The sequence below is a fragment of the Hypanus sabinus genome, chromosome 7 (genome assembly GCF_030144855.1).
Source record: "Hypanus sabinus isolate sHypSab1 chromosome 7, sHypSab1.hap1, whole genome shotgun sequence".
NCBI classification, from domain to species: Eukaryota; Metazoa; Chordata; class Chondrichthyes; order Myliobatiformes; family Dasyatidae; genus Hypanus; species Hypanus sabinus.
Window position 1 is genome coordinate 145902271 of NC_082712.1, and position 19340 is coordinate 145921610.

Consider the following 19340-nt stretch of genomic DNA (forward strand, 5'->3'; position numbering starts at 1 on the left):
TAAAATATTTTACTCATTTATAAGAGTTTTCTTTATTTATCGAATTCTACATGAGCTTTTATGAAATTGGTTTACATAAAATTTGTAACATGTTCATTAACAATATAGTGTGGCTTAGTACAAAAGGTATTATTCCACTCCAAAATTTCAAAAATAATGGGCTATGTAGTGCAAAGCATTGACCAGTTAAAGGGTGCATCATAGTGAGGCTGGATTTAGAACCAACACAGTTTGAATCCCTAACAAAAACCACTATCAAGTAAAAGAACCATTTCTTTCTCTAAGATTATATTGGAGAGCCTGGGCTGCTCTTGAGCAGCTCCTCCTTGGCACTCAAATGTGGCGTCACTGGAGCCCTGGGAGCAAACTGAGTTTGCACTCAGTTTGAAAATGATTCAAGGAAAAGAAAGGGAATTAAAAGTATTTTGAAGAAAAAAATTTGATTTTGTTTGACAAGCTATGTGCTTCCCAGAGAATAGTTAGAATTACTGAATCGTTGCAAATATACAGTAAATCTTACTTTTATTTTTCAAAACATAATTTGTTTATTTTGAAAAATGAAAGATTGCCAGAACATCAAATATGCCCCAGCCTAACAAATCTTGCACAAAATGCCTCTCTATCAAAACTTGTTTTGGTAGAGAAGTCAAGCTGGTCTATTCTTAACTGCTCTTTACAATTTGATTTAATTTATTCAATTTTCTGGCATTTCTGAAATGTCCAAAGCTCAACAGCCTGGCTGTTGTTGTCTCCATCAGACTGATTTTTTTCCTTTCCACTTGATAATGCAAAACCATAAAGTAAGCTTTTTTTTTGCATGGCCTTCCAGTTAATGGTTTTGAATAAATTTCAAATACCTAATTAAACTGGTTTTGAATAAATCTCAAATTCTTAATTAATCATGCTTTTATACTGTTCCTGTGGATTGAGATATATTCCAGGTGATGTTTATAGATTTGATGAACATAATACAGTACTGCACACGCGCAGGGCGTTTGGCGCACCATTATCTGTGCGGACCATGATGCCAATCTAACTAATCCTATCTGCTTGCATGTGCTTTGTACTCCCCATTCGCTGCCTGTTCATGTGTGTCTAAAATTCATTTTAAACATAGCTGTTATATCTGCTTATACCACATCCTCTGGCAGTGTGTTCCAGGCACTTACTATATTCTACATAAAAACAAACCTTACCTTGCTCATCTCCTTTAAACTTTCTCTTCTCACCTTAAGGCTATGCTTTCTAATATTTCACATTTCCACCCTGGGAAAATGATTATCTACCTATCTAAACCTTAAATTGGGTTACTTAGTCCCTAATGCTGCAGAGAAAATATCCCAGGTTTGTCCAACCTGTACCAAATACTCCAATCCAGGCAATATATTCTTTTGTACCCTCTGCTGCTAAGCCTCCATATCCTTCCTATGGTGTGGCAACCAGAAATTACACACGCTACTACAAATGTGGCCAGGCCAAACCAAATCTAATTTGTATGTTTTCCGCATCACTTGTCAATTTTTATACTCAATGCCATGATTAATGAGGATAAGCATGTTATATGCTATCTTTACCATCCTGACACTTATGCTGCCACTTTCAGAGAGCTAGGGTGTTCAATCCCAAGATCCCTCTAGTTCAATGCACCTAAAGTTTCTGCTATTTACTAGGTACTTGCATTTGAGCTCCAAAAATGCATCACCTCATACTTGCCTGCATAAAAGTCCATTTGCCATTTCTCTCCAAATTTCCAACTGATTTATGTCCTTTGACAACCTTCACTACCCACAACTCATCTGGGTTTTGTGTTGTCTACAAACATTAAACCACCTCCATCTTCATCCAAGTCTCTCCTCTTGCTTATCTTTATCATATACTTCAACAATTTTGTTTTTATAAATGATAACTGTAATGTAAAAGTAAATAGTATAGCTTAGCAAAATGCTTCCCTTATTTTGGTCTATGTATCTCCATACACTTTTTCAGTCTATGTACTTGCTTTGTATGTGTCTGTTTTAACTTCCATTTACCAGTTTCTATTGTCCATAGGTATATGTATACCTTCTCTCTGCTGTAACAAACATTTAATAAGAATGTCTTGTTCTATTTAATTTTTGAAACTTTAACATTTTAAAATGTGATCTTTCACCCAACCCTCCACACCCTTTGTTTGTAGTGTGTACTCTCTGATAGCAAGTGCTGCTGCCTTAACTTTCTATGGAAACTATGCAAGTACTGACAGTAAAACATTGCAAATACTGACAGTTTTCTTATTTTCCTGCAATGGACCTGGCTTAGACCTATATGGCACTACAATTGCAAAATTCCCAAATTCCATTTGTGTCTGGTGGCAAATGTTTGTACGTTGGCATTAGTTTTGTATTTTTGGGTCTTCAGTTGGCTTTAATAAAGGTATTTGTGATTTTTATGGGGTAAGGAGAGGACCAGTTCATAATGGAGCTTGCATTCCCTCTGTACTCTTTTTTTGGTTTAAAAAAAATGTTGCCTTCTGTCTTGTTGATAGATGACCTGTAATACAGGGGAGACCAAACAGAATAACCAGGATGGATTTAATGTTCGGGTGAGTTTATCTTGATTTAGTATTAGTAGCTTAAGATATTAATAATATTACATTTGTAAATGAAGTGGCATTTTCCTTCCATCTAAATGCTGGGAAAAGTAAACTACTTCCTTTCGTTTCCGTCACAACTGTTTCCAAACCCAGTTTATTCCTCATTCTTCTTGGCAAAGACCTGTGGCTGAACTAAACAACATGAGATGAGTGTCCCACCACATGTATCCATGCCATTGCTAAAGTTGTCTGCCTTGACTTTGGCTAGCCAAATACTGAAACACAAGTTTGTATTTCAGGACAATTATTTCAACATGCTCCAGGTTAAGCTCACACCTTCCACTCTTTATCAACTTAAGTAGTTCGCTCATTAGCTAGTTTTTTTTTGGGTAGATGGGGCTCATCAGCCAAGGTTGGTAACTCATCTAGGAGAAGGAAAACTGATTTCAAACCTTTGCTGCTATACCCACTCATGAGGAGGGCTTCAGGAGTGAACCTTGGGGGGTGGGGGTGGGTGGGAAATCTGAAGCTGGAGTCCCTAATGCAGTCCTAGATTGAGGTCAACTCTGACTGGCAACTTCTGTGATGTTGCTAATGCCAAACTGTGTCAGTCTTTGCTGTTCCTTTGGGTTCCTGAGATGTGTGGAGAGTGAGAGCTTGCTACATGGGTAGCAGCTTGCTCTGCATATTATACTTCCTCGGCTTGTGTATCTCGACAGCTAGGACACCATATCCATGGTCAACCCTGACCAACAGAGGCCTTGGGTGCCGAGTGAATTATTTGACTTCCCCTTAAACAGTTTCTTTAGTTGTAAGGTTTCCAACGTAGAATTGGTTATATGAATAAAAAAACTTACTTGCCACTGAATAGCAGGTAGGTAATATTATATAAAAGCATTCACAAGAAAAACATAAACATGAATGATACACCATTTTTACCAGGAAAAAAATCGAGGTTTATTTCAGTGCAAAATGATGAAAGTAGCCATAGTACTAAACTGTGGTGATTAGGGTTATGCTAGTTGGTTTAAGAACTGAATGGTTGAAAGGAAGTAGCTGTTCTTAAACTTGGTGGTGTGATAGCTAAGAGAGAATGGCATGGCCCGAACAGCTGCATCCATTATTAACCTTACCACGCAGAACATGCCCATTTCCCATTGCTGTCTATGGGGAGGAGGTGCAGGAACCTGAAAATCTATATCTTCAACGACTCAAGAACAGTTCCCTCTTTTGTCATCAGACTTCTGAATGATTTATGAACACTACCTAATAATTCCTTTATCTTCCACTATTTATTTTGTAATTTGCAGTAATTTATGTCTTTCAACTGTACTGCTGGTGCAAAACAACAGATTTCACATCAGATAAGTTGGTAATAAATTTGATTTTGATTATTGGGTGCTGCTTTCTTGCAGCAGTGCCTTCTGTGATACAGCTGATGGTGGGAGGGATGTGCCCATGATGTATTGGGCAGAGTCCACTACTCCCTGCAGCTTTTTACATAGATGCACATTCACATTTCTGTACCAGAACATGATGCAACCAGTCAGGACACTTTCAGTACATCTGTTGAAGTATATTAGTGATCAGTGACAAGCTGAACCTCCTTAATCTCCTAAGGAAGTAAAAGAACTAGCGTGCTTTCCTTGCATCTGTGTGCTAAGCCCAGGGCAGGTCATCCAATGTGTTAAGGACCAGGAATTTAAGGCTGCTGAAGCTCTCCTGCAGGTTTGTATGTTTCTTTGTATATTCTTCTAGGGCATTTTCCTGTACTTATGCACAATCCATGGCCTACCATGCCATGAAAGTATTGAAACAGAGATGCCTAGGAGGAATTATGGAAAAGACTTTGATAGTCTTGTGTCCCTTTTTAAGTGAGGAATGATCCACAGTATCAAACTGAACTTAATTTACAATGAATTGACTATCTATTTGTGAAGCCGCATGGTGCCTGCCATAAGAATGTAAAGTGGTGTACGTCCATAAGATCTAGGAGCAGAATTAGGTCATTTGGCCCTTTAAGTTTGTACTGCCATTCCATCATGGCTGACTTATTATCCCTCTCAACCCCATTGTCCTGCCTTTGCCCCAATTATTATTATGATTATTATTATCATTAGAAGTGATCTTTGAATTGTGCGATTTACTCCATGCCTCCTCAGCAGATTGTATCCCAGTTACTTAGTTTTGCACCAAAGAGAACTTTTTTAAAAACTCCTAATTTTCAAAAGACTTTTGATCGGGCACGATATAAAAGCTACTTTTATCTGTGTAGCAGTTTGATTAGATAATCACTTATCAGTGCTAGTGTTTTAAGTTAAAAATAAACAAAATAGTAGGAATTGAGATCTTTCTGATGTTGGCACCCCCATGAGCGTTGGGCCACTATTAGCAAGACCAAGAGGTCTGGAAGCCTTGTCCTCATGTTTTATTAATCAAGTCCTATGACCTGGATGAAATGACAGAATGCTATAAACAGATTTCCAGATAATGCAAAACAAGGTGAGAATATGAGGAAAAACAGGCTCTTTTCTAATTTGTGGCAAAAAATTAGATGAGGTAAAATTTATCTGAACTCATTTTCTGCATGAATCAAGCATTGAAGTGATTTTTGGTTTTGTGTTTCTATCCAGTCCCTGCTAAGATCCTATCCATGGTCAGTTCTTGGTGTGACATTGTGTAGGATCATTTTTTTGGTATATCCTATCAAAATGTATGGTGTCCAATGCTTATTTAGTAACAGGAATTGAATGAAGTTTGCAATTTAGAACCAGTGTTATTAATGCAATTCAACACCAAATGCATTAAGCTGAAAGTAATGAACCATTAATTGGAGTCCCTTGGTTTGCTAATTAAATTAATCCGTGTAGTTTTTTACTTGTATAGAACCTATTTGTCAGGAGTCCTTGGAAAAAATGAGGCTACTGTGACCCTAGTTCATAATCCCTTCATTTCTGACCCTATGCAGTTGCTGCTGATTAAGTGGTCTTGGGACCAGCATAGCCGTAGAGCATAGTCTGTCCATGTTCAGCAGTGTGGGTGGGATTCTCCCATGAAACAGATAACAGCATCATCTATTGTCAGCTAGCAAATGCACTTTCTGGCACTTGTCCCGCAAATAGTGTTACCTGAAGTAAGCTGGTTAGGTTTTTTTTGTTACTACTGATTTGGCAGTAGGGATGGGAATAGAAGTGTAGAATTAATGCACAAAATGGATAAGAATCTGCAGAAGAAGGTGAAGTTGAGATTATGCACTGAAGTAGGAAGAATTGCTTTTTTTAATGGAAAGCAACTAGTAAGTTTTATTATAGAGGTGCAGATTCAGCCACAATCGTAATGTATGTTGGAGCAGTACAGTACGATCATGGCTGATTCTGGACCTCTGTACAATAAAACTTAATAGTTGCTTTTCATTTTTAACAAAAAATCTTTCTGCTGCAGTGCATGTTGGAGCAGCCCAGGAATTCACAACTTTTTTTATGCCACGGACCAATACCATTGGACCCTAGGTTCTTGTGTTATTTTCTTATTCGGTCATACAGACAGCAATGGCATACAGCTGTGTTAATCTGATTTAATAAACAAATGTATCGTAGCTTGTTACTGTATAATTAGAAAATTGCTACTTGTTTGCAAGTCAGCAATTGCAACATTTCAACTGAATTGTAAAAGGACACTGCACGGTTAATATTTGATGGGGTAATTTACTACAACAGAGTAAGCTGTTGCCACTGTAATATCAATAATGGATCCTGTGGACATCAATAATTCTAAACATAGAAACTGTACTCTTACTGTTACACTTGTGTCGATAGTAGTAGTGTGTGAATTTCTACATTTTCATTGTTAATGTTAAGTATTACAATGACTCAATTTGCTTGCTTCAGTTATCAAAATGATTTGTGATAGTAAATGGTTGCTCTACTTCATGTTCTTCTCCATTTTATGATGTAATTTCCTTTCCATTTGGCTCTACTGCTGAATTCTCTTTCCTATTTATACCTTGTTAGGAAATTTTGGAAATTATATTATACTGCAGTTGCTTTTGTATCTGTTTAAAGAAATTTCTAGAAAAGTTAAATACAGAAGTTTGATCCTATCACTACCAGTTGTTTATTTCCCATTAATTTGGAGTTGTTGGGTTTTTCCCCAACCAGGGAGTAGGTCTTCAAGGCTTTTGTGAGTTAATATTTAGAATCATTATAGATTTAAAATTTTAATATAAAATTGTTAAAGTTTGCACAAATGTCAAGTGTCAGTTGCAAAGTCAATCATCAAACTAATTCAAATTGTAGAAGTTACTTTATAGAAACTAAAAAGTAGCTGATTTTAAACACTTTGTTGAGATGAATCCAGTTTCACTTTCTGTTTTGGTCACAATCTTCTCTTTGGACTTCTGTGTCTGTTTTTGTCTCTCTGCACTTAGTGCCCATGATTGTTTTCAGCCTTGGATTTATGTTTCACCCTGAGCTGAATGGCTGACCCCTTTTGTCACTACAATTACCTAGTTCTATTTCTGCTGTATTGACTTTCTCTGTTCTTGCTTCAGCTTATCTACTGCTGAAACTATAATAGATTTTAGATTAGCACATCAGATCAAGATGATTAATTATTTTGGTTTTTATTTTGTAAGAAGTAACTAGGATTTTCTCTTAAGGAATTGGGATCCAAGTCTGTAGCTCCTTGAAGATGGCCACACAGATTGAAAGGATGGTAAGGAAGGCATATGGCATGCTTGCCTTTATTAGTCAAGTAACTGAGTTGAAGAGTCAGAAAGTTACATTGCAGCTTTATAAAACTGTAGTTAAGTAGCATCTGGAATATTGCATTTGGTTCTGCTTGCTCCGTTGTGTGGAGGCCTTGGAGAGGGTGCAGAAGAGGTTTAATAGATGTTACATGTGCCATATGGAGAGGCTGGATAAACTTGGGTTGCTTTCTCTGGAGTAGAAGCTGAGGGGAGATCTGATGGATGTTTCTAAGATTATAAGAGACATAAATAAAACAGACAGTCAGTACCTTTTTCCATAGTTCAAATGTCTAATACCAGAGGGTATGCATTTACAGTGAGAGGAGATCAATTCAAAGATGTGCAGAGAAAGTTTTTGGCAGGGAGTAAAGTTGGTGCCTGGAATGTGCTGCCTGGAGAAGTGGAGGCAAATAACAATAGTTGTGTTCAAGTGTCTTGGATAGGCACACACATATCCAGGAAGTAGAAAATGTGGTTGTGGTTTTGATGGAAGAGATTAATTTATTTGCACATTCGGTTGCTAACTTTTTGGCACAACATTGTGAGCGAAGAGTTCTGCTCTTGTGCTGTATTTTTTTATATTCTACAAATTAATTGCTTTTGTGAAATTTTGGAAACACGAAGCCCTTGAAAAAGAGTGTTGAGATTTCTATCATTTCTGCCATTGATTCTAGGGCAGTGCATCTCCATCTAAGAGGTTGAAGCTGATTTATCTGTGGTGACATGTTACTCCTGTTGGCAGCACATCAGCTTCACTCTGTTTATTAAAAGTGCTAGCTTCTCAGAGTGCACACAGGAGAGTGCCTGGACAGCAGCATCTTGACTGGAGATTATATCTAGTTGCCTGATGATTGGAGACCCCAGTGATGTGACATGCACGAGAGTGAACATCGTTTTGATTCACTCATAACTGGTTTCCAGTTGCAAAATATTACAAGGGGTTGAGTGGAAGGTCATGAGGTTTTTTTTATGATTTTGAATTATCTGCATAAAAATAGAGTAGTACCCGAGTAGACATATCCTTTGTAATGCATGACCAGGTAATTGAGGGAGGGCATACAGCATAGGACGACGTGGAAAGAAAGAGAAGCAGCATTCACAACAGGAGGCCGTATTCATTCAGAATTTAGGCAGCTTTTCTCCTAACTGAACTTAGCAAGGAAGGATGTTTGTATATCAGTATGTAAGTCCTCACTGAAATCTGCTTAGTGTGGCTACAAGAGCAGTATTACTGAAAAGTGTTGGTGATTATCTCTAACAATAGCCTTGAGGGAGCCAGATGTTTCTTCTGAAAAGCGAACACGAGGAAATCTGCAGATGCTGGAAATTCAAACACCACGCACAAAATGCTGGTGGAACACAGCAGGCCAGGCAGCATCTATAGGGAGAAGCGCTGTCGACGTTTCGGGCCGAGACCCTTTGTCAGGACTAACTGAAAGGAAAGATACTAAGAGATTTGAAAGTAGTGGGGGGAGGGGGAAATGCAGAATGATAGGAGAAGACCGGAGGGGGTGGGATGAAGCTTGGAGCTGGAAAGGTGATTGGCGAAAGAGCTGGAGAAGGGAAAGGATCATGGGACGGGAAGCCTAGGGAGAAAGAAAGGGGGAAGGGGAGCATCAGAGGGAGATGGAGAACAGGCAGAGTGATGGGCAGAGAGGGAAAAAAAACAACTAAATGTCAGGGATGGGGTAAGAAGGGGAGGAGGGGCATTAACGGAAGTTAGAGAAGTCAATGTTTATGCCATCAGGTGGGAGGCTACCCAGCCGGTATAGAAGGTGTTGTAGGAACAAACACTGCTGCTGTGATGCCATTGTCAGGAATAGAGCTAGCAGTGCAATTGTGACTCCATTGGAGTACCATCAGATCCATCTTGGTGGCTGACACCAACTAGCTAGTTACCACAGGTAAGTCAGCTTGCACCTCCCACACTGGAGATGCGTGGCCCTAGAATTGGTGGTGGAAGTGATGGAGATCTTTGGACGGCCTACCAATGTCAGCACAGAAGAATGACACTATTGTTTTGTACTTGGTGTTTTTTTTAATTCCTACTGTTGCTCAACAGTGCAGAGTGAATGGAACATTTCAGTTATGAGCAAATATCAGACCTCGGTCTCGCAAACATGGTATGCACATTAATGTGGATTACGATTTATTTTATTTTAAGATTAGTTACCCACCTTTCAAATTAAGGACAACTAGGGCAACGGAGTGCTGCTGTAGTCATCCAAGCTGATCGGCTCTGACCATTTAAGTCAGACCAGAGATCAACCTTGGAATCCCTTGCAGATGGCACATTGTTTGCTGTTACTTTATTCATGGAACCATTAAAAGCAAAATGATTTGCATAATTAATTCCAGAAAATAATACTATTTAGAAAAAGATGTTGATGAACAGAATGTAAGAACTTTTGTTGAAAGCACCTTGAAATGTATTCATTTAAGAATCATTGACTAATTGACACTATTGATATACTTTGTCTATTTGTACATTGATATAAATATAAATTTGTGTGCAGCTCATCACATTTTGAACTAGATACAAATTTCTTATTTTTATCAGCATACTAATAGAGAACTGGCAAAGGATTGTACTGTTTTCAAGGTTGAATTCCAAATCTGGTGGTTTTTTGGCAGTAATCATGAATAAGGTATCTCAGGGAACAAAATAAATGCAGAAATGAGATAACTTAGCCCAAAAACTATTCTTGATTTCAGAAACTTCGGACAGAGAAGTGATACTAAATAAAATGAAAGAAATTGAGTTACTTCAAATGTTCAGAAATGTAGGCAGAATGAGTGGCTGAACAGAGAGAATTACGTAATTGAAAAGAGTATGAAAATACTTTTTTGTTCACATGGGTATTAGAGCTGCATAATTTCTTGTTAAATCAGCACATTGGTGAAATCCTGCATGGATTATGGATTTCGGATGCATTCACATCTTTAGTTGGTTATTGTTGCTTGGCCTGCAAAGAAGAATTTTACAAAAACGCAAGTTATTCCATAATAAAGTATTTTATACAAGATCTATCAACATTTCATTTGTACCATGTGCCAATGTTCAACTGATTTTTTAAAACCAGAAATCCTTGTACATTTTCCATTGAATAGGTAGAGTCCATTTAATAGTCAGAAGCAGAGTATGAAAGTTATAGTGGTGCTGAATTAAGCAGTTAATTTTGGAAAGAATACATCCCTAAAGTATAACGTTTATACACAGCTGCCTTTGTTTTTGTTTCTTTCAGCTGAACCTTGGAACAGATGTGCCAAAGTAGAGAATGGGATGGTGCCCATCTGTTGCAAGGGATGATTGTAGTGTTTTATTGGGAAGTAAAAGCAAATCTTGTCCTTTAACTCACTGATTTCTATTATGTACATTGGAGATGCATTGGCATGCAAAAAGGGTGCAGAATATAATGAAAAGAACACCTCTCCAACTGTTAAGCACGGAGGTGGATCAATCATGCTTTGGGCTTGTGTTGCAGCCAGTGGCAACGGGGAACATTTCACTGGTATAGGGAAGAATGAATTCAATTAAATACCAGCAAATTCTGGAAGCAAACATCATACCGTCTGCTTTTTTTAAAAAAAGCTGAAGATAAAAAAAGAATGGCTTCTATAACAGGATAATGATCCTAAGCACATCTTAAAATCCACAATGGACTACCGCAAGAGGCGCAAGCTGAAGGTTTTGCCATGGCTCTCACAGTTCCCCGACCTAAACATCGTCGAAAATCTGTGGATAGACCTCAAAAGAGCAGTGCGTGCAAGACAGCCGAAGAATCTCATGGAACTAGAAGCCTTTTGCAAGGAAGAATGGGCGAAAATCCCCCAAACAAGAATTGAAAGACTCTTAGTTGGCGACAGAAAGTGTTTACAAGCTGTGATACTTGCCAAAGGGAGTGTTACTAAGTACTGACCATGAAGGGTATCCAAACTTTTGCTTCGGGCCTTTTTCCTTTTTTGTTATTTTGAGACTATAAAATGGGATTAAAAATGTAATCTTAAAGAAATGTATCATCTTTAAATTTATGTCTTTTGAAAATCAGGTCATCTTTTACTCACTTAGCTATTCACAGTAAAAGAAATTTTGACCAGGGATGCCCAAACTTTCGCAAGCCACTGCAGAATACACTCAGTGGAGTCTTGAGCCACTGATAACAATCAGAAAGCAAAATGTTGAAGATGTGTAGAAAGTCAGATGTCTTCGATAGAGAATTGTTTCAGGCTACTCAGCTTTCATTGGAACTGATAAAAGCTTAACATTTATGTATTGTACTTTAATAAGTGGATGGATTCTCTAGCCAACTTTATGGCTGTGGATTTTGAAATTCCATTGATTCCCAATGTACCTTTTGTAAGTGATCTTGAGGTAACCAACAGTGCTGGTCTGAATTGTCAACATTTGAAGCACAATATGCAGCTTGCCTGCAAACAGTGAGGCTATCAGTTTAATAAACTGTAGTTGCTGAGTGTTACTATATAGTTTCTGGATGTTGAAGGAAGTATTTTAAGGGCTAATTTTACATAATCAAAACGACAACCTTGTCATCTTGCATTCAAGTTTAATGATAATTTTGTAAGTAATAACTCGTGTGAAATTTGTATCATCTATTTCTCAGCAAAGGCAAACTTTTCATAATAAATTTTAGACAATTGGGAGTTTGTAATGTGCTAGCTTACCACACCCCAGACTCATTGCCTCTTTCTGTGGCAGGATATTGGAAAAAAAATGTTGTTAGATTATATTTCTTGAAATTAATTTGATCAAACATTGATTAAGTTGATTAAGCTTCACATTCTTTTCCTCTAGAACTTGTTGACGTGATAAATTTGAGTCGGATTTTTTTTTGTGTGAAAAAAATTAAAATTCAAAATGTACTCATTTTAATCATTTGTCTAGCCAAACCAACCACCACTAAAATTGATATTCATGAATGGAAAGATCAGCAGAAATAGGCAGTATTTTTATTTTAGTAATTAGTATTTGCTTAAATAAAAATGAGTTGTAAACTCCGATTTATTATTAATGATTTTTCACAGGCATTTCGAAAACAGGGTCATGCATGAGTTTTCTTAAATATTACTTAAGATATTTGTCCATACATATTAGCAGAGTTTCATTGTGGTTTCAGTGAAGTCATGCTCAACATTTGGAATTCACTGTTCCGATAAATCTCTGGTAATTTTCCAGACTTGTATATTTGTATTATAACTAGGCTAAAACTTTGAAATATTTCATTTAAGAATTGGACAGTATTAATTGCTTCAGGGTCGCATATTCTGTGGAACATTTCAGATCTCATTTGTGTCAAGAGCCTGTGAATCCATGGAGAATTAAAAAATGTTTACACAAAATCTCATTTATTCTGCTTCAATAAACCACAATGGAAAAACACTGAATACAAGTAGATACTGTGGTAAAATGTGCAGTTATGTGCATCACTGTGAATAACTGGCAATAATTTTCAAATTGTTGCTACTAAATTATTTTTTAAATTTTGTTTTAATATCACTATGCATTATTAAAAATGTAAGAATTAGTAACCGGGTAATTAAAGTTTTCAGAAGTTCGTAGCATTGTGCCTTGTATTCCCATTTTCTCAGGTATTTCTTGCTGTGACACAATATATTTAGAGCTCCTTCTCTTGACAAGTAGCTTTCAATAGTTGAATGAGGTTATGATGATGAGAATAGCATGAGAACTACACATCTTCTTTTGAAATGAGCAGTCAGTAATTTATGTATAGTTCAGTTAGGATCACTCCATTTTGAAGTATTATTTATGCAATAATATGTAATTTATTTTGTCTTTTATTTTAGGACTAGTTAGATTGTTTCTAGCCAAATATTTGGTGTATAAAAAACGGGTACAGCCTGAGTACTTGTATTTTGCTTGATACTTCAGCCTGACAGAGTACTTGGGTTCCTTTTGGCTCAATCAGTCAGCCAGACAAAACACTCTTGACAGTGTAAATCCAGCAGATATGTGTTTTTACGAGGCTGTGATTAAAAGAAGCACAATATATAGCAATCAGCACAGATTGCAAATACATGAGGAATGAGATGAACAGTCTTGTATTGGAGTATTGCAGTGAAAGTGAGAATTATGAAAAAAACAGCAGTCCGTGCAATGAAGACAATCTGGTGTTAGAAAAGTTAAAGGTGATTACTACAGCAGCCACCAATCTATGCATGTTAAGATAATTTTCCCCCTGACTTGGAAGCATTGCAGTCATGCACGTAGGCTACAAGGCTTAGTCACCAGGGCAAAGTTCCATTGCAGAGCCCCCAGCCCTGGCCTCAGTGCAGTCAATTGTGCCTTCACCATAGCAACTGCATAGCTTCATGTCCTGTCCAATGTCCAAAATAATGCCACAACAGCAAAAGAAATTGTGATCAAAACTAGATAATCAGGAAACTAGTAAACAGCTTTGAAGAATAGACAGAACCAGAATCAGGTTTGATATCACTGTCGTATGTCTTGAAATTTCTTGTTATGTGGCAGCTGTATATTTCAATACACAATTTAAAAAAAACTATAGATTACAAAAAGTACATAAAAATAAATGTTGTGCAAAAAAGGTGGAGGGGGAAAGAAAAAACTGGGGTAGTATTCATGGGTTCATTGGCCATTCAGAAATCGCTGGTCAGAGGGAAAGAATCTATTCCTTTAATGTTGTGTGTCTTCAGGCTCCTGAACCACATTGATAGTAGCTTTTTTTTTTACAAAGCATGTGGGTGATGGGGGTCCTTAATGATGGATGCTGTCTTTTTGAGACTTTGCCTTGAAGTCCTTGATGTTGGGGTCTTGTGCCCTTGATGGAGATGGCTGAGTTCGCAACTTTCTGCAGCTTTTTCTGATCCTGTGCAATGGCTACTCTATATCGTATGGAGATGCAGCCATTTAGAATGCACTCCATGTAAATAATTTGCCAGTGTCTGGTGACATACCAAATCTCCAAAAACTCCAAATGAAATATAATCTGTCGTGTTTTCTTTGTAATTGCATCAATATATTGGGCCCAGGACAGATCTTCGGAGGTGTTGATACCCAGGAACTTTAACCTAATCAGCCTCTCCACTGCTGGTCGCTCAGTTAGATCTGGTGTGTGTTCCTTCAACTTCCCCTTCCTGAAGTCCACAATCAGCTTCTTTGCCTTACAGATGTTGAGTGCCAGGTTGTTGCTGCAGCACTACTTAACCAGCTGATGTATCTCGTTCCTGCTGTCCATCGCTATCTGAAATTCTGCCAACAATTGATGTATCATCGGCAAAATTACGCATGGAGTTTGAGCTGTGCCAGGCCAAACAATCGTGGGTATTGAGAGTAGAGCAGTGGGCTCAGCACGCACGCCTGAGGTTGACAGTGTTGATTGTACAGGAAGTGAAGATGTTATTTCTGATCTACACAGACTGTAGTCTCCCAGTGAGGAAGTCAGGGGTCCAGTTGCAGAAGAAGGTATAGCTGCCCAGAGTTTAGAGCTTGTTGCTTAGAACTAAGGGTAGATATGATGATGTTAAATGCTGAGCTGGAGTCAATAAACAGCAGCCTGACTTGGGTTTTGATATTGTCCTGGTGATCCAAGGCCAGTGAGATTGCATCAACTGTAGATCTATTGTGACAGGCAAATTGAAAGCATGCACAAAAGACATTCAACTCATCTGGTAGTGAAGATGAGCCATCACAACCATTCATGATGTTGCAAATTCTACCAGAGCTGACGTGCTCTGATTCCATCTCTTAACTTCAATGGGAACTTTTTTTTTCAGCCTTAAAATAGTCTTCTGTAGGTTGTACTTGGACCTTGGATAGATCTGGATCACTAGTCTTAAATACCACAGATCCAGCCCTCAGCAGACTACAGATCTCCTGGTTCTTCGATGGTTTTTGGTTTGGGTATGGCCTGTAAGTTCTTGAAGGCACACACTCATTCACACAGGTCTCGATGAAGTCAGTGACAACTGTGGCATATTCATTCAGATCCAAAGATGAATCCCTGTATATTCTCCAAGTCACCGACCCAAAACAGTCCTGTAAATGCTTCTTTGCCTCCCTTAGTCATTTATTCTTGGTCTTCAGCACTGATGCAGCAGCCTTTAGTCTTTGTCTAAATGCTGGGGCTACGAGCACAGACAGGTGATCAGGCTTTTCAAAGTGTGGGTGTAGGAAGGCGTGATAAACATTCTTGATAGTTGAATAACAGTGGTCAAGTGTGTTGGCTTCTCTAGTTCCACAGGTGATAGGTTGGTGGTAGTAGTTGCTCAGATTTCTTTGATCTGGCCTGGTTGAAATCTCCCATGATGAGGAGAAGGGCATTAGGTTGAGCAGTTTTGTGCCTGCTCATTACATTGCTCAGCTCCTCTGGTGCCTGCCTCTCGTTGGCCTGAGGTGGAACACAGAGCAGGGAGTGGAGGGCAACAGCAGCCAGCTCTGCAGTAGTAACTAAGTCAGGAAATAACAGTTGCAAGTAACAAGGGTAATGGAGCAGCCTTTAACCTGCATAGACTGGACAGTAATAATGCAGAGAACAAATTCATGAAGTATTTCGGATGGATCTGCATACTAATCTGGGAATGTGAAAAGGTTAATTTAAAATTTAGTAACTGGAGAAGAGAGGTTAGCATAATTTATAGCAGTGATCTGAAATGACCTAAAACCGGTCTCTTAAATTCAGAATCAGGTTTATTATCACCAACATGTGTCGTGAAATATGTTAACTTAGCAGCAGCAGTTCAAAGCAATACATAATAGAGAAGAAAGAAAAAAAATACATCAATTACAGTATGCATATTGAATAGATTAAAAATGGTGCAAAAATCAGAAATATTTAACAAGTGAGAGTGTTCAAGGGTTCAATGTCCATTTAGGAATCGGTTGGTAGAGGGTACGTAGCCGTTTCTGAATCGCTGAGTGTGTGTCTTCAAGCTTCTGTACCTCCTACCTAATGATAACAGTGAGAAAAGGGGCATTCCCTGGGTGCTAGAGCTCCTTGAAAATGGATGCTGCCTTTCTGAGACACCGCTCCTTGAAGATGTCCTGGGTGTTTTGTAGGATAGTACCCAAGATGGAGTTGACTAAATTTATAACCCTCTGCAGCTTCTTTTGGTCCTATGCAGTAACCCCCCCCAACCCTGCCCCATACCAGACAGTGATGCAGCCTGTCAGAATGCTCTCCACGGTATATCAATAGAAGTTTTGGAGTGTATTTGTTGACATAACAAATCTCTTCAAACTCCTAATGAGGTATAGTCGCTGTCATGCCTTCTTTATAACTGCATCGATATGCTTGGAAAGGTCTTACAAGGCTAGTTCCTGTGATGGAGCCGGGCTTCAGTTGCTTCTGCATTATTTCCTTTACCAGTTATTTCAGAGGTTTGCTGTGTAATCCTTCAAAACTAAGCTTTGTTTTTACAGGCTTCTAGTATTGGTATGGTAGCAGATCCTAGCTGTCAACCCTGGCTTTGACCTGACTGGAATTCCTTTCAGTCTCTATGGTTACCATTGACTTGGAGGGCATAGTTACTCAGCCGTGGGCCAATTTATTGTTGGATTTGTGTTGGATTCTCAACACAGGAGTGTTGTATGTAGTGGCTCTCATTTTTTCCTCTCTCTGTGTCCCTCTCCACCCTCTTGACCCTCACCCTTCTTCTCCCCCACTCTGTGGCCCCTTCCCCCAATGAGTCTGTAAGATGGAGGATGGTAGTCATCCATATGTCTAATGATCGAAGATTCAAACCAAAGTTTTGAGAAGTTTTAGAAAACGTACTATATTTCTGTTTCCTTTCATTCTGCCTACTTTACATCTAGGGATAAGTAAAGGGGGGCAAGAGGTTAAGAATGAACGTGCACGTTCTCAGATATTGAAGGATTATTTAAAACATTCATTTTACTTTGCATAACACAAGTGAATTATTTGTTTCCTGCTTGTTTAGGATCACATAGTATAAAACTGCCAAGTGCCACATAATTCGAAAAGATCTCCTATCAGTGTCTGTCACCTTGTTTGTTTTTAAAGCATTCGAATGCTGGAGACTTTTCTACTTGGTCTTGGATTACCAGATGTAACACAGAACTCCATTCTGGTGCCTTCTGCATTAACACCTTGGAGTCAGTTTGTTAGGCCCTGGTCTCCCTGTTTAAGGAACACCATCATTCAGGGAATTGCTGATCAGTGATACAGGAAGATGAATTATTCTTCAATTTGAAGTCGTGTTTAGTTCATCATGATCTTTCTATTCCCATTTGCAGTGAAATTTAGACTTTTTTTTTCTCCTTCTGCATCCTTTAGCTACTAATATTTGTCTTGCATAAATCTCCCTTTAGCCATTCATTTTCTCCTGCATTTTGCACATTCCCCTTGGCTTTTTCTCTAATTAAAAAAAACCTTACTACTAGTTATTTTCAGTTTCTGCTCAATTGTCTTGGTTAAAAGTAATAATGTATGCTAGAAAAGTACTTTATTTTTAAGTAATTAACAGTTAATTGATATTGTACTTCACAGGGAACTGAAGCCATGGTTTTGGAAAGTGTTATGTTTGCCATCTTGGCAGAACGATCCCTTGGTCCCAAACTGTATGGAATCTTCCCTCAGGGTCGTTTGGAACAGTTCATTGCAGTAAGACTAATATAAATTGTTGTTGATTGTGGCCTGGTGTGATTGTGGGAAGTTAAAGACATGGAGGCAAATGCTTTTGGTAGCACAATATCATTTGTGTTCTACTAGTGTTGCTATTATTAAATACTTGCAAGTAAAACCTTTACAATTTTTCCCAAAGTAGGTTGAAGTCCAAGAAGTCCGTGGAATAATGTTACTTAGCCCATTACCCCAGTTTGTATGAGGGAAGTCTTCTGACACCTACTATCTTGCAAACACTGCCTAGTTAAAGTTAATTACTTCCCAATATCATTGGAACAAATCTGCTTTAGCAGAAATCATGGGATAGTAAATTAATATGTCTTGCATCAATAAGAACATAATTTAAAAGGCGGTGCACTTCATTATACTAAATATTAAATGAGTTAAATTTCATAGGGTTTATTCAGAAATACTCACTTCAGTTAGGTTTGCTCAAATTTATGTGGCTAGTTTTGTGCTGCGAGTGGCTCTAAAATGTAACCGTTTTGGGAAGTTGTTCAGGTACTTTGTCCATTACTTGATTCAGGGTTGTTAAGGCACCTGCTTTTATTTGTCCATTGTTATAAATTTATATTTCTTTATCAAACTAATTAATGTTGGTATCTAATCGTGTAACTACAATATAGAGGACAGGAAGTATTAGATATTTAAACAATTGTGTGGAAACAAATAACATTTTTAACTTCTGACAATTTACAATGGAATTTTTGAACTTTGTATAACGAAGACTGAATTTGATGGTGCAAGAGGTGTGTTGTGGCAAGTAACTAGCTATTTGAATATAGACAGTCATACTTTTATTATAATAATATCCAGTATAACAGGTCAGATCAATACATGGATGTTTGTCACTTCATTCTAGAGTCGGAAATTGGAGACCAGTGAACTGACTATTCCAAGTATTTCAACAGAAATAGCAAAAAAGATGGCCACCTTCCATAGAATGACAATGCCATTTAACAAAGAACCAAAATGGTTGTTTTGCACTATGGAAAAGTAAGTACTTAACTGATAAGTATAACTTGTGCAAAATTCATTTTATATAAAGCAACAAAAAAGTCGAAACTGCTAGAGGAACAAAGTGGACCATGCAATCGGGATCTGTGTCATCTCTTTGTCTCCACAGATGCTACTTGGCCGTTTGAGTTCCTCTGGCAATTTGCTTTTTGCTTCAGGTTACAGTGCTTAGAGTTTGTTCTGTTTCCATTTATTATATACCTTTGATTCTTCTGATTGTTTTACCAGAATGGAATGTATTGTATTATTTTTAAGACAAATTAAGAAAGATAGGTGCAATTCCCAGTATTTATATTTTAACAAGTGTATAATCATTTCCTGCAGTTGCTCTGCTTGCCAATTTGGTATGCTCTTGTGGCTCACT

General features: G+C 38.0%; 1 protein-coding gene across 4 annotated transcripts in view; it reads left to right on the forward strand.

Annotated features, from left to right (window-relative positions):
• The window catches only part of chka (choline kinase alpha), a 52046-nt gene that overhangs the window by 17942 nt on the left and 14764 nt on the right, over positions 1 to 19340 (forward strand). For 3 of the 4 annotated variants that reach the window (XM_059975906.1, XM_059975907.1, XM_059975908.1), the window contains 3 exons: positions 2525 to 2581; positions 17825 to 17938; positions 18822 to 18955. In XM_059975906.1, coding sequence (XP_059831889.1) covers positions 2525 to 2581; positions 17825 to 17938; positions 18822 to 18955 — 305 coding nt within the window. Of the gene's footprint in view, positions 1 to 6; positions 2582 to 7229; positions 7286 to 17824; positions 17939 to 18821; positions 18956 to 19340 lie in introns of those variants that run through there. The other variant, XM_059975909.1, reaches the window with a different exon arrangement.